At 51.0% G+C, this 15,477-nt stretch overlaps 1 protein-coding gene across 6 annotated transcripts in view; it reads left to right on the top strand.

The window, feature by feature from the left end:
• The window catches only part of ABLIM3 (actin binding LIM protein family member 3), a 109,607-nt gene that overhangs the window by 79,078 nt on the left and 15,052 nt on the right, over positions 1 to 15,477 (top strand). The window contains exons 9-15 of one of the 6 annotated variants that reach the window (XM_045999542.1): positions 2,945 to 3,003; positions 5,226 to 5,297; positions 9,479 to 9,634; positions 11,154 to 11,183; positions 11,661 to 11,790; positions 12,489 to 12,587; positions 13,997 to 14,044. In XM_045999542.1, coding sequence (XP_045855498.1) covers positions 2,945 to 3,003; positions 5,226 to 5,297; positions 9,479 to 9,634; positions 11,154 to 11,183; positions 11,661 to 11,790; positions 12,489 to 12,587; positions 13,997 to 14,044 — 594 coding nt within the window. The remainder of the gene's footprint in view (positions 1 to 2,944; positions 3,004 to 5,225; positions 5,298 to 9,478; positions 9,635 to 11,153; positions 11,184 to 11,660; positions 11,791 to 12,488; positions 12,588 to 13,996; positions 14,045 to 15,477) is intronic. The other 5 variants (XM_045999543.1, XM_045999545.1, XM_045999544.1 and 2 more) reach the window with 5 other exon arrangements.

The following is a 15,477-nucleotide window of genomic DNA, read 5'->3' as shown; positions in this document are numbered from 1 at the left end:
ACAGTCCCTGCAGCTGTATCTACAGATAAGACAGATGTGAATCCCTCTCCTGGTAGAACTTACATTCCAGTCTAATTCACTGGATTTACTGGATAGAAGCAAATAATTCATTTTTTCTATACAGAGAAATCTGTGAAGATGAAAACACAGACTCCCCAAGGGATGGGAGGGAAAGTAAACATCCATTAGGATAACTACCTCATTATATGTCTCCTCTATAATATCCTTGCTGAGCATGTACCCCCCCCCAATGTGTACTTACATACTTCTAGGGACAGGGAGCTCACACTCAGAATGGACCCATTCGGTCCTCAGACATTGAATTTTCTTCCCCCGAAACTTCTGCCCTTGGTCCTGGTTCTACATGACAAGACGTGCAGAACAAGTTCATTGCTCTTCCTGCAGAGAAGCATTAAACTACTCAAAACTCTTTTTCACCTTTCTGCTAAGTCTTCTCTTCTCCACAACGAAGACCCTGCCTTATGGCCTAATTTTGGGTCCCCTCTCCGTCCTGGTTACCATCATCTTCGGGGTACCTTTCATCCTGTGTCTCATTTTAAAACACAGAGGTGGGGGCACCTGGTGGCTCAGTCTGTTAAGCGTCTGACTCGGTTTCAGCTTGGGTCATGATCTCATGGTCATGAGATCGAGCCCCGCATCAGGCTCCATGGTAGTGCAGAGTCTGCCTGAGACTCACTCTCTCTCTCCCAAATAAATAAAATACTAAAAAAATAATAATCATTAAAATAGAGAGGTGGGATCCAACCAGTCATTCATTTATGAAACACACGTGAGCCAGGTGCTGTTTTAAGCCCTGGGGAGAAAGCCCATGGAAGAGAGCAATGGCCTTCTTCACTTAAGATGCTGTCTTTCTGTCTGAGCTCACGTCGTTGAGCTCAGCCAACCACCACTTCCTAGGGGTCTCCGTGAACAGATCACTTTTCTTACTGTAATTTACCTAAGTCTGTTGCTCACAACCAACAAATATCTTCCCTCTTCAGATGCTATCCCGCCAACTCCCAAACTTCTGATTTCTTTCCATCTCTAATATTTCCTTTCTCCCTTTTGATTTTCCCTCTTACTTCTTCTATAAACCTGCTTTCCTATGAGCTGAATACTGAAGTCATTTGTGGCTCAGCTCTATTTCAGAACAGATTATGTGAGCGACGTGGAGAGACCATTGAGTCTCACCTCCTCTCTTAACTCATCATTGCCCACCCCCCGTGAGGACTTCTGCCCGACCCTTTCCCTTCATATGCCTCTTTCCCTTCATCTCACCACCTTCTGAGACATCTGTATCCCCCTCATGCATTTCCTGCGGTGATCTGTGACACGCGCTTCCTGCCGGAGCCCCAGGGGTAAACAGCTCCTAGTGGATTCAACAGTATCCCGGACCGGAAATGCTCTCTTGAATAACTCCCCAAAGCAAGCATCCCCACCCACCACTGGCAGCAGACACACCCGGTGATGACCGGGCTTGGTTGAGCCACAGACCCGGAGTCCCTCTACTGGGCTCCAAGAGCCACTGCACCTTACGTTAGAAAGAATTAATCTCCTGTTGAATTACTAAGAACCCACAAGAAAAATCGGCAAACGAAATTGAAAGATCCCAATCTATCTCATAAATGACAAACTGGGTCTAGAATTAAAAGCTTGGAGATGAAAACAATCTCCAGCACCATCCAAATCCCACTTCGTTGTTATATTCCGATGAAGAAACCGGAATGGAAGAGAGAATGTGTTAGGGGCCAAGCAGAAACAAGAATCCAGGCTGAGAAACAAGATCCCAGGCTCCTTACCTCGGGCCTATCCTCTCTCCATTTTGGGGGCTAATTTTTCAACTTCACACCACCCCACTGTCGCTTGGCCAGCATTCCTGTCCTGGGGGTTCCAGGCAACAAACCATAATGGAAAGCGTATCCTAAAAACAAAGTCAGACAAACAAATGCCATCTGGGTGCCCAGGAATCCAGCCATTTGCTGGCCCCCTTCCTTTCTGGGCTGGTGATAAGAGCAATGGCACCAGAGGGATAATATGTTCCTACTTTTCCTTCTAATCCACGACACCTGTTTCTTCTTTGGGGAATGTGTAATATTTGGGGCTTCTTCTCAACATGTGACCAGCCACCTGTTGTTCATGCCTTTCCAAATTGGCCTCTCGAGTTTGGGGATGGCCAACTGGACAGCCCCCCACACAATAAAATGCAGGCATTTGCAATATACTAAATTTGCAGAGTCTGGAGCCTCTTAGGAATTAGCAGGTCAAGGCTGTCCTCTGAAGCCAACTCCACATCATGGCCCCGCCCCCTCTTCCGGCGATAGCTCTCAGACACTGTCCGAAGTCTTTGAAGAGAAAGGAAGGTTGGAGGTCACTGTGGTTGGTCGCTTTATTTCACCTCCACTGCCATTCATTCATTCAACAAATATTCACCGACCACCTGCTATGTGTCACTCAACTGCCAATCATGCACTCACCCGTGCATCCCGCAAACATGGATGGGGCCTCTGCCAAGAGTCAGATCCCATGCTGCCTGCTGCAGGAGAGCCAGCAATGAATAAAACTCAGCCCTGCCCGGAAGCACTTCTAATTTAGTTAGGGCCCTGAATGCACAGGCCACTGTGATTTGAGGTCGTCTGTGTTAGGGAAGATACCAGGAACTATGGATCGAAGCGAAGAGAGAAGTCACTCCCAGCTGGCAGGTAAGAAAGTTTGCAAGAAGATGCTGTGTGAGACCTGGACCTTGAGGCATGGGTAGGATTTGGACAGGTAGAAAGAGCAGGAGTGGCTGATCGATGGAGCAGCAAAGAGCCTGGTTCCCTAGGGGGTCCTCCTGCCTGCTGTGTAGGGGAGGTGCGCTGCCAGCAAAATAAAGGGAGGTAAGGGGTGGCGAGAGAACTCTAGGGGTGAAAGGTCTGAACCTTTGTTATTTTGTTGGTCCCCTTAGGTTCTGAGGTTTGGCACCCCATCTGCAAACAGGCAGCCCGGGCAGAGAAGAAGTTAAAGGTAAGCAAGCTAGTAGAAATACCAGACCACACTTTTTGCCTCTGGTTGGGGGCACTGTACTTTAGAGGGGGTCTTTCCTTAATACGCACCCTCCCAGATGCATGCCCATATCACTAGATTTCCTTCGTGGGAACACCTGCCTCATGGCGCATTTGAGGGGATAAAGACATGGGATGTGAGAGCACTTTGAAAACTCAAATTGTGAAGTTTTAGCATTTCTGGGGACAGGCCTTTGTCTTAGCGTTGCACACCAAGACGGTGGCCTCATTGAAGCCAGCGTGGAGACAACACTGAGGGTTTTCCCCAGCCTCATGCCATGTATTAGGAAGAATAGAGTTGACAGTGGGAACTGGCAGTTTGTAAAGCATCTTCACAGCCACTGTCTGATTTGCCTCCTTTAACCCCATGGATCAGATGGTGCAAGGCATTGTATGTTCTCTTTGCTGGTATGAAAGTCACAGTCTAACGAGGGTGGTGGTTTGCCCACAGTAATGCAGCAGGCCGAAACACAGCCAGTGTCCCCAGCCACGCGCCAGGCCACCTGCGGTCCTGTGTCCCTCTGAATTACTGTGCTCTGACTTGTCCCAGGAAGTCCTGTGAATCCGGGTTCTGGATCCAAGGACCGTAGGGAGGAGCCCAGCTCCTGAGTCCTTGACGCTGTGGGGGAGAACGCCGGGTGCATGCTGGGGACAGGCACTTGATGACATCAGATCAGAAGTGCCTCTACCTTTTGCACCGTTTGCACATCAATAGATGTATAATTGATGTATAATTTGGTCTCAGCCATGCCCCCCCCGTTTCTTCCAAATCCTCTCCATTTAAGAAGTAAAAAGACCTAATTGCCCTTTCCTTCCTCAATTTCTACCTTTTTGGTGGCATTTCTCAAATTCCGTTATCTTTCTACAACCCCAATGCTTTTGCCACATCTGTGCACCACCTGTATCATTACAGACTTAATATTCTTCCTGAAATCAACCCACCACTCTTCACTTAAAGGAGCTTATTTTAATATAAATCTTAATATCGCCAAGTGGAAAACCAGTATGACTTACTCTAAATAGAAGGTAACCATAAAATACTTTCAATGAAAATAAAATGTTTTTTTAAAAACAAGTCTTAGAAATTCCAGCTGGATGGTGTTGCCTCTACTCTCTTTGTTAAAAAAAAAAAAATGGGAAATGAACAACAGTGGAGACAGTTGCTGAAATACATCAGTACTAAGTTAAGACCTCCTCCTTGATGTGACGGAGATGAATGAAATACAATTTTACATTTTACTCTCCCATTCTGCAACTCAGTATCATCAAATGCTCCCCCTAAATTCATCTTGCCAGAGTCACCACCAGTTCAGGAGGCACAGTTTGGGAGATGCTGCTGTAAAGCCCCAGGTAGAATGCTTTCACTCTAAACTTTAGCTATGGCTATGGCTTTCATTCTGAACTGTGGCCTGAGACATCTGGCAGGCAATGTCGCAGTTCCTCAGACCAGACCCTTCATGTTACAGATCGCGAATCTGGGATCTCTGAAATCACATAGTTCATTCACTAGGGACTCTTAGTTCCCAGTCTGGGGTTGTTGTTTTTTTTTTAATTTTTAATGATTATTCCATAATTTTTTTATGTTATGTTCATCCCCATACAGTACATCATTAGTATTTGATGTAGTGACTACATCATAGCCCCTCCTTCTGCCGAGGGAGCCATTAAGGCTTCATTGTCTTTTTTCAGGGAAAGATTTTTTTAAGCTTATCACTTAGGCTGATGTCAGTTTGCAAAGGATACACTGTGAAGAATCAGTACTTTCTGCAAATTACAGGAAGTTGAACCTGCTTGTACATGTCACATAAACAAACTGCTAAGTAATGAGTCCCAACCAATTTTATTCAGTTAAAGTAAATACAATATTGGCAGGATAACCCCAAACGAAAAGTTTTATGAATAAATGCTTACCTAAAAGGTCAATTACAAATATGTTTAAAAAAAAAAACCACAAATCCAAATTCTGTCCAACAGCCTGAAGCCCTGCACATTTCCCATTTCATTCACACTCAGACGTTGATTACAAAGGCAGAAAATAAAGAGAAAGTACAGAAAGCCGGCAAGTGTATTTAACTGTGTTATTGCTATTCCCTAAAGAGCTGCCTTCTTCCTCCCTGCCCATTCTCCCCTCCCCATTGGCGGGAGGTGAGGCTTCTCACTCCTTCTGTCTCATCTCTCCCACAGCATAGGCGGACGTCCGAAACTTCCATCTCACCGCCCGGATCCAGCATTGGGTCACCCAACCGAGTCATCTGCGTACGTATCGCTTTTCAGCCCCCCAGAGGTCTTTGTTATCTGCAGGTCTGGTTATCTAAAGAGTTTCTAAGGACAGCCGAAGACAGATGTCAGGTTTTCATCCATCTCTTGTGCACCTGTCATGTGCTAGAGACTCTGTGCTAGGTCCCAAGACATAGCGGGGCACAGGGAGGATGCGGTCCTTGCCCGCATGGAGCACAGAGCCTAGTAAACACAGAGTTATGGGGGATAAGGTCAACTTCAGCTGGAGCACAGGAAAGTCAAAGACAGAAGAGCTCTTGGTGAGCTCTGAAACCAGCACAGTGGGCCTCCTTCCCCACGCTTAAGTGAGCTAAGAGTGGGACAAAAATGTGGGGTCAGAGTGGTATGCAGAGTGGGGAGTAGGGGGAGATACGGCTGTGTGATAAGGAGGCAACCACAAGCAGGCATCTGCCCCCCCATCCTCAAAGACACTGAAACAGAGACACTCATCATTGCAGAGACATGGAAGAAAGGACAAGAGTGGAGGCAGATGATCTCAGAGGTCCTTTGGCTATATCATTCATCCGTTCATCCAATCATTCATACATTCATTCAACAAACGTGTGCTAAGTGTCTCCTCTGGGCTAAGTTCTGGCTTCTGTGCTAGAAAACGGTGGTGAACCGCACCAACCTGATGCCCGTCCTCGTGACCTTGAATATATAACCCCAAGGAGAAGCAGTCGCAGTTCTGGTATGGGCTAGGAAGGAAAAGTGCAGGGTGCTCTAATGATGCTGCAGAGGAACAGAGGGACAGAAGGACAGCTATCTAGGGCCACCTGGAAAAAGAATCCTGAGGAAGAAACATTTAAGCGCAGACCTGATAGAGAAACAGAAGTAAGTTAAAGCAGGTGAGGGAGGCAGGGCCAGGGAGGACAGAGATGAGCCAAGGAGACGGGCCATCTAACTGTGGACTGTTCCAGCCTTCCCTAAGCCCCCAAGTCGGAAGGGCCAAGAAGACCTAAGCTGGGGAGAGGGGGTCGAAGGAGGGGAATGGTCTAGAACAGGAAGACGGCTCCTGATTAGAAATTCTAGATACAGTCCCCAAACCAGCCAGCCCTGGGTGGGCCTTGGCCACCATCGCTCCATTATTATTTTACCCTAAATCCACATCTAGTTTCCTCCTTGATCCCTGGATAATGCCCACTAATGGAGCTGTTTCCTTTCCTTTCTTCCTCTGTTCAAATGAAAATCAGACATAAGAGTTATCACTGACAGCAACATCCATGTCAATACTGCCTTGCAGCTCCCACAGAAGATAAGCTCTTTGATCACAGGCCATCCTCCTTGAAGATTCCTGTCCAGAACAAGACAGATGATGATTGCCCCCCCGCCTCCCCCGGTGCTATGAATGGGGCCAGACACAGCAGGACTAATGAACTAGACTTCAGGGTCTACACCGTGAGAAGGTTATTAGCAAACTGAGCATGTCTCCAGGAGAGCTACCAGGATATGCAAACTTGGGAGATATAGGTAGAGGATGATAGATAGACAGAAAGATGATTGATAGATAGATAGATAGATATGGCAGTTCTCTAAGATCAGCTCCATAGAGACGGCCAAGGGCAGCGGGGCACACCTGCCCCTAGCCACCCATCTGGGGCTCGCACACTGAGCTCAGCGACCCGCGCATGCTGGCAGAGGCATGCGTCTCCCCTCTTGTACTCTCCTTCCTTGCCTGTTGTAACACCTCACCTTTAGCCGCTCTGGGGAATGACCCCACATGTTACGTGGGCCATGTTTTAAATCAAACCGTTCTAAAGGTGGCTTCCAAACTCAGGGAAGAAGGCAACCGACCACTGTCGGGACACGCAATAACAGGCAGAGAGAGAGAGTGTGTGTGTTGGTCTGATTTTCATAAATGCTGAGGTTTGATGTTAAAATAGAATCATCAATGAACGGGGTTGGGGGGGGCAGGTCTCTCAGACTTTGCCCCACCCCCCACTGACAGCTAGAACCATCTTCGGGAGGTCAGACCGCGACCAGCTCCACGTGTTCTCTTCCTTCCTTCCTGGCTAATTATGTCGGGAAGCCTCTGTCCAGTCATTGTGCCTCCAAACCTGAGGCTCATTTATAACCCCATGAACACAGTGGCTATAAGAGGAAATATAAATATAGTATTTTTGAGGTTTGGACTGAAGCGCTGAGATGACTATTGATGGGTCAAGACAAGTTTGCAAGATGCCAAGAGCTCTCAAGGTCAAGATCGAACATCCCACGACAAAAGGCAGCAAGGGGACCTTCCTAATAATAGTTCCCTTGACCCACACACCCCCAGACTGTCACAGACATGATGCCTAAATGGGCAGGCCCTGGCAGAAATGAGATAGCACCCTTCTAAGTGTTTTACTGAAGATGGTTTTGTGAAGCGACCACTTACAGAGGTGTAGGCAGGATTAGGGGACCCACAAGACATCGTGTGGTATCCAGAGTCTACAAAAGCAGGAGCTGTCACCACCCTAGGCCTGAAGAGAATGTCCAGTGAAAGCTGGAGCTGTGAAAGGCAGCCCCGGATGGGAGCTATGCCCACCGTGGCTGCTGATGGCAGGACAGTGTGAGGGGACAGTGTCTCTCTCTACCACTCCCAGTATGCAGGTGCCCCCCACTGGCCCAGCCCAGCAGAAAGCCAGGGAGCCTCTGAAGCAGTCCATGGGGCCTTGGAGCCCGAATCGGGGAGAGGAGGAACGGATGGTGGATCTAGGAGCAATGGAGAATGAGCATCACAGCCCAAACAACAGGGGGGTGGGACGGGGACAGAATGGTGGAAGGGCCTTGGAATATGCTTCGAATAGCAATGCTTGTAAGGGCTTTATGAAAGTTATTCTCTCTACAGTAGTTTTGGCCTTGAGACTCACCTGAGCCTCCAGGCACCGGAAGAATGTTATTTGGATAAATACAGTTTCCTTGGAGTCTCTGTCTAGTGGCCTCTCAATTTCTCTCACATCAAGACCTTGCAAGTCACAGCAGTGGGGTCAGATCTTGGCTGACCACAGCAGAAGCCAGGCACAGAGGGAGCAGCTGGAGGGTGCCAAGATGGAAAGGACAGGGCTTCAGGAGCCGCGAGAAGTGGTCTGCCCTATGCAAAGGAAGCTGTCTCTTAATCCATGCTGTTCTAGAGGACCGGGCTCAGCCAAGGTCAGGTAACAGCTAGAGGCTTGTCTCAGTTCGATATAGGGTCTGCTTTCTGAGGGCAGCCCTCTGCCAGCTGTAGACAGTGAGCTCCCCACTCTGTAAAGCCAACAGAGGGGGCGCCTGGATGGCTCAGTGGGTTAAAGCCTCTGCCTTCGGCCCAGGTCCTGGTCTCAGGGTCCTGGGATCAAGCCCCGCACTGGGCTCTCTGCTCGGCATAGAGCCGGCTTCCCCCTCTCTCTCCGCCTGCCTCTCTGCCTACTTGTGTTCTCTGTCTGTCAAATAAATAAATAAAATCTTAAAAAAAAAAAAAAAGCCAACAGAGGCAGCTGGGAAGGCAAGTCCTAAGGCTAGACGGGCTGGGCTTGAATTCTGATTTTGCTACTTACTAGTTGTGTAACCATGGGCAAGTTCATTGACCTCTCCGTGCCTGGTTCCTTATTCAGAAAAGAAGGTGGTATTAGTGCCTGCCAGTAGCACTGTGAGTTATATGAGCCAAGGGAGTTGATCCCTGCCGGGGACTCCAGAGTCTGGCTCATCTTAAGTGCTCACCAAACGTGAGCTCAGGTTTCACTCTCTGTGATTAATTCTGTCTTTACCATCACCTTCAAGGAGCTGTGAGTGAGGATGTCCTCCCCGCATGGGTTCGGAAGGCAGTCCCCACCAAGCCTGGGTAGTTCAGACAGATTCAGACCTACCGGCTAAGGGACACCAAGCGCAGAACCGTCTTGAGCTTCACCTGGAAAACAGTAATAACATTGACACTGACCTCACAGAGCCATCAGGATATTTGGAGGAGACAATTCCTACAAAGTGCAGGGTCTCACACATAAAAGGCACTCAACCAGTGTGAGCCCCCTTGGAAGGGAGGGCCTCTAAGACCTGCTGGGTTCTAATATTCTGTGCATCTACCATCTTAATATTCTGTTTTCAGTGGAAACTGGAGAAGCTCGTTTCCCCTGTGTCTGGTTTTTGTTTCCTCTCCTTTCCCTCTTATCTCTCTGCCTCTTTCCTGTACCTCTCCTCCTCTCCAGGCTAAAGTGGATAATGAGATCCTTAATTACAAAGACCTGGCAGCTCTCCCCAAGGTTAAGTCCATCTACGAGGTACAACGCCCCGACCTCATTTCCTATGAGCCTCATTCCAGATACACGTCCGATGAGATGCTGGAGAGATGTGGCTATGGAGAGGTATGGCGTCTCGCCCCTCTCTCCGGGGCTGTTGGAGGAGAGAAGGCCCACGTGGTCCCCAGTCACTCCATCACACACACTCTGGCCTCCACCGTGTCGGCCCCCGCACTCTTTTAAACAGGAAGTTAGAGTCATCATTTAAAAATCGAGTGATTTCATCCCAAAATCTGGCTTTTCCTAAAAAACCAGAGCAGGTGTCTTTCCACTATTTGGAGTGGACAGAACAGCGCCTCCTATAGGCAGGACATGGGCTCCCCACTTCTCCCCAGTTGCCACCACCCCGAGAACCCCAGCATTGAAGCCACAAACCTGTGACTGCTTATCACTTAAATTACTGTTTTTCTCCTAGTGGAGTAATTTTATACGCGGCCCACAGCTTTCATCCCTGACAGGCTCAGTGGCTACTTAGGTTTATAATCCCTGGTGCGTAGGTTCTCTGGGTTTTGCACCTGGCCTTCCTTAAGCCCCTGTGCTCAAAGCGAGAGATGCTTTTTAAGAACTCAGCAGTTCTGAGTTGTCAAAAGCCAGCTTTTGAAAGAACTAAGTGGTTGCTGGACAAGAGAAATTGTTCTCTGGAGAAGGCAGGTGACCATTACCCTGAAGGTCCTGGCAGGCTGTATCGTGGGTGAGTCCTCACCCCATTCAGGGTCCCTGAGCAGAGACTGATGAAAGAAGGAGCCCTGGCCTGGGGAGCAGGGACCCGGGTTCTTGTCCCCACTCGACCGCTGTCCCCTTCCTTTCTAAAGGAGTTAGCGTTCATTTGGTTAGAGAGCTCAATGCTGAGAGTCTCGGGGCTCTGGCCCCTGAAATAGACCAAGGAGGGGGGACCAGCTAGAGACTGATGCCCCTGAAGCCAGAAATGGCACACTGGGCCCACAGGCCAAAGCCAACTCCCAGATTTGTTTTGTTTCACTAGGTATCTTTTCTTTCAAAAATGTAAATTAGTTGCCAACATTTAAACATGCAGAGATTTCACATAAGAACCTGCATTTCTCACTTGTCTTGGAAATGGAAAGAGTGGGGTTTACATGGGGGGCTGAGCAGCCACTGCCCTCTGCAGATGGGATGCTCCACCTCCAGCCCACCACACTGCCCACTGGCCCAGCTCCCACATTGACGGTAGCAGCCTGGGCCTTGGTTGGCCCAACCTTTGTGTTCCCAGCCCTGTACATTGTCCTCATGAACCACAGAGTAGTCACAAACTGGTAGACAGGACAGGATCACGAAATGGCTCTGAGTTGGTGATAGAGAATCCTGGGTCCAAGTGGAGACCCCACCACATTGTACCCAAGAGTCCCCAAGACACCCCGTTCCCTCTCTGGGCCTCGGTTTCCCATTGGTACATGAAGGGTATGATCTCAGGGCTCCCTGCTATGTGTCGGCGCGACTGCTGTCTGTGGAGGGAGGCCCCAAGCAGCCGCTGGCCCATCTCCGCTCCGCTGCCTAACCCTTCTTCCTCTCTCCCTCCTCTCTCTCCTCTGCTCCTTTCATGATGGCCTTCCAACTCTTCGCTCCTAAGTCGCTGGGAACATTATCTCCCTACTCCCAGGTAACTGGGTTAGTTTGGGGAGGACTCTTCTATACTTGGGTCCCTTTAGGCAGACCGAGCAGACCCCCGGTTTCACTGCCCCCACCCAGCACCCCAGGGTGCCCCTGACCAGGGCACAGATGGCAGACTTAGGAGCATGACCTGGAGGCAATAGCTGTGGCATAAACGGTAGAGAAAGTGCCTTTTCTACCCAAAGGGAGCCTCCCTGGCACTCCTGGAATCCTTGACCCACGGGTTCTATTAAAGAGACTCTGAGTGATGGGCGAAGGCCCCAAAACTTGTCTGCAGCTTTCCTCGGGCTATGTGTGTAACCCAGGGAGGGCGCCTTGGTATTCGGAAGGGCTGCACCATGAATTTTGGATCCTCAGCCCCCCCAGAATCCTGGATTCCACACCACTGCCCCACCTGCCTGCTAGACACTTGGGCCACAGGCTTGCTTAATTGCCGGTCTGGCTCATGGCCCACTTCCTCTCCCAGGACATCTACGAGAACCTGGACCTCCGACAGAGAAGGGCCTCCAGCCCAGGATACATCGACTCTCCCACCTACAGCCGGCAGGGCATGTCCCCCACCTTTTCCCGCTCGCCTCACCACTACTACCGCTCCGGTAAGGAAGGGGGAAGCTCCCAAAGGAACAAGAAGAACCAGGGGGACCACGCAGTGGCTGGCTGCGCCCACTGCAGAGACAGCCCAGGGCTTCCCCTAGGATCTCCATCACAGCTCGGCCCTCTGGAGGCCTGTGACCACCCAGATGACCAGCCAGGCCTAACTGACATGCCCCTGGCCGGGGAGAGAAGGGGCACCTGGAGTTGAGAAGCAGCAGGAAGGTGGGCAGTAAGTGGCCAGGAGAGGAGAGTGGCGGGCAGCCCAGCAGCCCTGGCTGGAAGAAGCCTCCTCTGTCCTTGTCCCTTGGCCTGCCCCACCCAGAGGGCCGGAGGACTGGACACAGGCCCAGCCTTACCCCATTCCGTCAGGTCATCCACAGCCACACTGAGGTCAGGGATGAAGCAGATGTGGAGCAGGGTGGAGGAAAGAAGCAATTGAAGGGGGGAGGGGAGCCAAGGGGTTCAAAGGCACCTTCCTGAAGCCCAGTGGAGTAGACGCTTATGGCCCACGAACTCTGACTTTGGGATGAGGCCAAAAAAGAAGGTCGAGCTTGTATCCGCAGACACGGTGCATGAGAGCACAGCCCCTCCCTGCCATCCCTGCTGTCATCACATCACTGCTGCCTTAACTGCCACCGCGGTAATGCCTGTTTTCTCTGTGCCTCTGTTCTCTCTGGGGACCACTGCCTGCGCGCTCCAGGGCCCGAGAGTGGCCGGAGCTCTCCATACCATAGCCAGTTAGATGTGAGGTCCTCCACTCCGACCTCTTACCAGGCTCCCAAGCACTTTCACATCCCAGGTAGGCTGTCAGCCCGCAATTTCCGGCATGGGTGCATGCTAAATGGGGTCGCCGTGTGCCGGCACCGGCAGCGAGGAAAAGCCAGTCCCTGGGACCCTCCCTAACCAGTCCCCCACACTAACCCTCCCCGCAGTCCCAACACGCCCGTGGGCTTTAGTCTACCTGCTTGACACAGGCAGCCCTGACCAAGCCCGCCAGGAAGCAGCCAGAGAAGGGCCTCGAATGTCTGAGAGCCTTGATGGGACGCAGCAGTAACCATGCTGAAAGTCACGTACTTTTGCATCAAAACTCTTGGGACCAAATAAATCCCCATTCCCCTACTTGGAAGCCTGCGACCTTGGGCCAGTTCCTTAAATTCCCTGAGGCTTTCTGTTCAGTCTGTATAGCCCAGCACTGTTCTGGGGCTTGAGGCTGCAAATGTGCTCAAACTAGCCCAGATCCCTGCCTTCATGGTGTTTATACATGGGGAGAAAGTTAATAAATGTGTACACAAACAAGTAAAAGTGTAATTTCAGGTAAATGATGTGGGCAGTAAACATAATAAAACAGGCCATGTGATAGAGTGATTGGGGTGGGGAGGCTGGGCTAGGCAGGGTGGTCAGGAAGGGCTTCTTGGAGGAGGTGACATTGAGGCGGAAAGATGAGAAGGAGCCAGCCATGTGAAGATCCTGTGAAAACATCCTGGGCAGAGGGCATAGCAAGGGCAAAGGCCCTGGAACACTGAGCTGGTAGCAGTCCAGCATGGCTGGAAGTGGTGAGCAGAAGGGCGCATGATAGGAGAGAAGGGAAAGGCAGGGGCTCAGTGACACTGTAGATGGTCTGGACAAGGTCTCGCCCTGAGTTCACCAGAGCTGGGTCTGGAACCTGGTCTTCCAACCCTGAGCTCAGAATTTCACTCCCCACTCACTTTTCCCCAGGATCTCATCCTGCTGTTTCATCCGTACCTTTCTCAACTGCCCCCAGAAAGGTCCCATCCTGTCTGTTTTTGAGGGAGAGGGTGGCGGATCATGCGGAATGGGCGGCTGCAGCATTTTGGGGACTTACCATGTGGAATGAGGCGTGGCTGCTGGGTGGAAGCAGGGGGCACCTTCGTGCATGGGGTCCTGCTGAGCGCGCACCACCTCGTGTATGCATGCCCACCATTCAAGCCCGAGTCCCTTCCTCAGCACCCTTAGAAGCCATCCATTCCTCTCCCCTCACCTTTCTTAGAACCTCACGCGTTGAGGTGGGAAGTTGAGTTTTGGAAGAGCGTGTCCACCAAGGAAAGACAGTGGACCCTCGGGAAAGATGCTGACAGCCTCTCTTTCTGAGATCAGCTGACCAAGTACTGTCTCCTTCCTCTTCTCTCTCTCTCTCTCTCTGTTCCTCTCTGTCTCCTCCTCATCGTCAATTCCTTGTCTGCCTGGCAGCTGGAGAAAGTAACATCTACCGGAAACCCCCGATCTACAAACGGCATGGTACGGTCTGGGCAAGAGGGCGTGGCCAGACAGGGGGCGGGGCCGTTAGCCACCTGTGCAGAAGGTCGGCCGGGGTCACCGGGAGGGACGCCTGCGAGGCTGCAATTCTGTCTCTCTTGGGGGCTATGCCCCAATCACTTGAGGTGGCACTGGGGAGGCGTTTGGTGTCACTTCAAAGGAGCAAGGAAGGCCTCGTGTCCCCTAAATGTTTCCCCACCTCCTTTCCAACCGCCCTTCCCTGCTGGGTGGTGTCCTAAATTCCAGGCGCAGAGCAACACTTGTCAAATGAGCGGACCACTGGGAGCACTCCCAGGCGTGGATGCTCAAACTTTGATGGTCGTTGGAATCATGTGGGATGCATATAGATTCCTGCGCCCCAACCCAGACCTACTGAATCGCAATTTTGTGTTTGTAACAGTTTCTCCATGTGATTCCAAAGCCCGCCCCGGCTTGGAAACCGCTGCTCTAAGCTATTCTCAGTCACAGTGTCCTGAGAGTAAATGAAGGCTTGGGGAGGAGACGTGGATAAGAAAGGAGTGGGGCTTCGATAAGGGTGCCTTCATTCTTCCATTCATTCATTTAGTGTTTCTTCGAAAATGGTCTATAGACCCCCTGTACCTGAGAGACTTAAAAAGCAGGTGCCCTGGCCCCTCCCCTGCCCTAGACTTTCATATTAGAAATACTGGGAGTGTGAGCTAGGAATCTACACAGGAACTGGCCTCATTCATGATTCCTACCTGCACTCCATATGAGAAGAACCAAGTCAGGCAGCACCAGGACCCCCGGTTCCTTCTTGCAAAGGCACTTACTGAGCCTCGGCAGACAAAGCACACCCCTTGCCTCTGGGATGCAGAGGGGTGGCACTACCCTGTGTTGCCCTCCCTGCAGGTTACCTGGGCAACCGAGGGGAGCACACACTGGGAGAAGCACAGAAACACAGGTGGAAACAGTCCAGGACGGGGTCTGAGCTCACTGAGCTGATTCGGGGGGCGGGGGGGGGGTTCTACCAATATAAATGATGGCTCAGGCTTAAGATCTGACAATTTAGACAATGTCCTTGGTTTCAGAAGGGCCCATGCTGGGCTCCAGGTGAGTCTGTGCGCACATGCATATCTCTGTGTGGCTGTGAGGTACAAGCCATGCACCCCAAGGGGTCACAGAAAGATACCGACCCTGACAAAGCCAATTTGTCCAGGAGAAGCCCCCCAGGTCTCCTATGCCTCGGGAATGTGTGAATTCTCCAGATGGGCTCTGAGGGGCAGCACCAGAGCAGGCACAGGATGAGTTTGGAGTGGGGGTAGACTGCATGGATCAGCGGGCACATAGAAAGGCTGAATGGCATCCACTGGGGCGGGAGGAACCGCCCAAGACCCAGGTCTAAGAGAATCTGCAAGCTCTTAGAAGTTTTGGAAGCCGGTGCTGCAGGGGAAGGG

The sequence above is a fragment of the Meles meles genome, chromosome 3 (assembly GCF_922984935.1).
Source record: "Meles meles chromosome 3, mMelMel3.1 paternal haplotype, whole genome shotgun sequence".
NCBI classification, from domain to species: domain Eukaryota; kingdom Metazoa; phylum Chordata; class Mammalia; order Carnivora; family Mustelidae; genus Meles; species Meles meles.
Note: the sequence above shows the minus strand (reverse complement) of the source record. Positions and strands in the feature narration are given on the sequence as shown.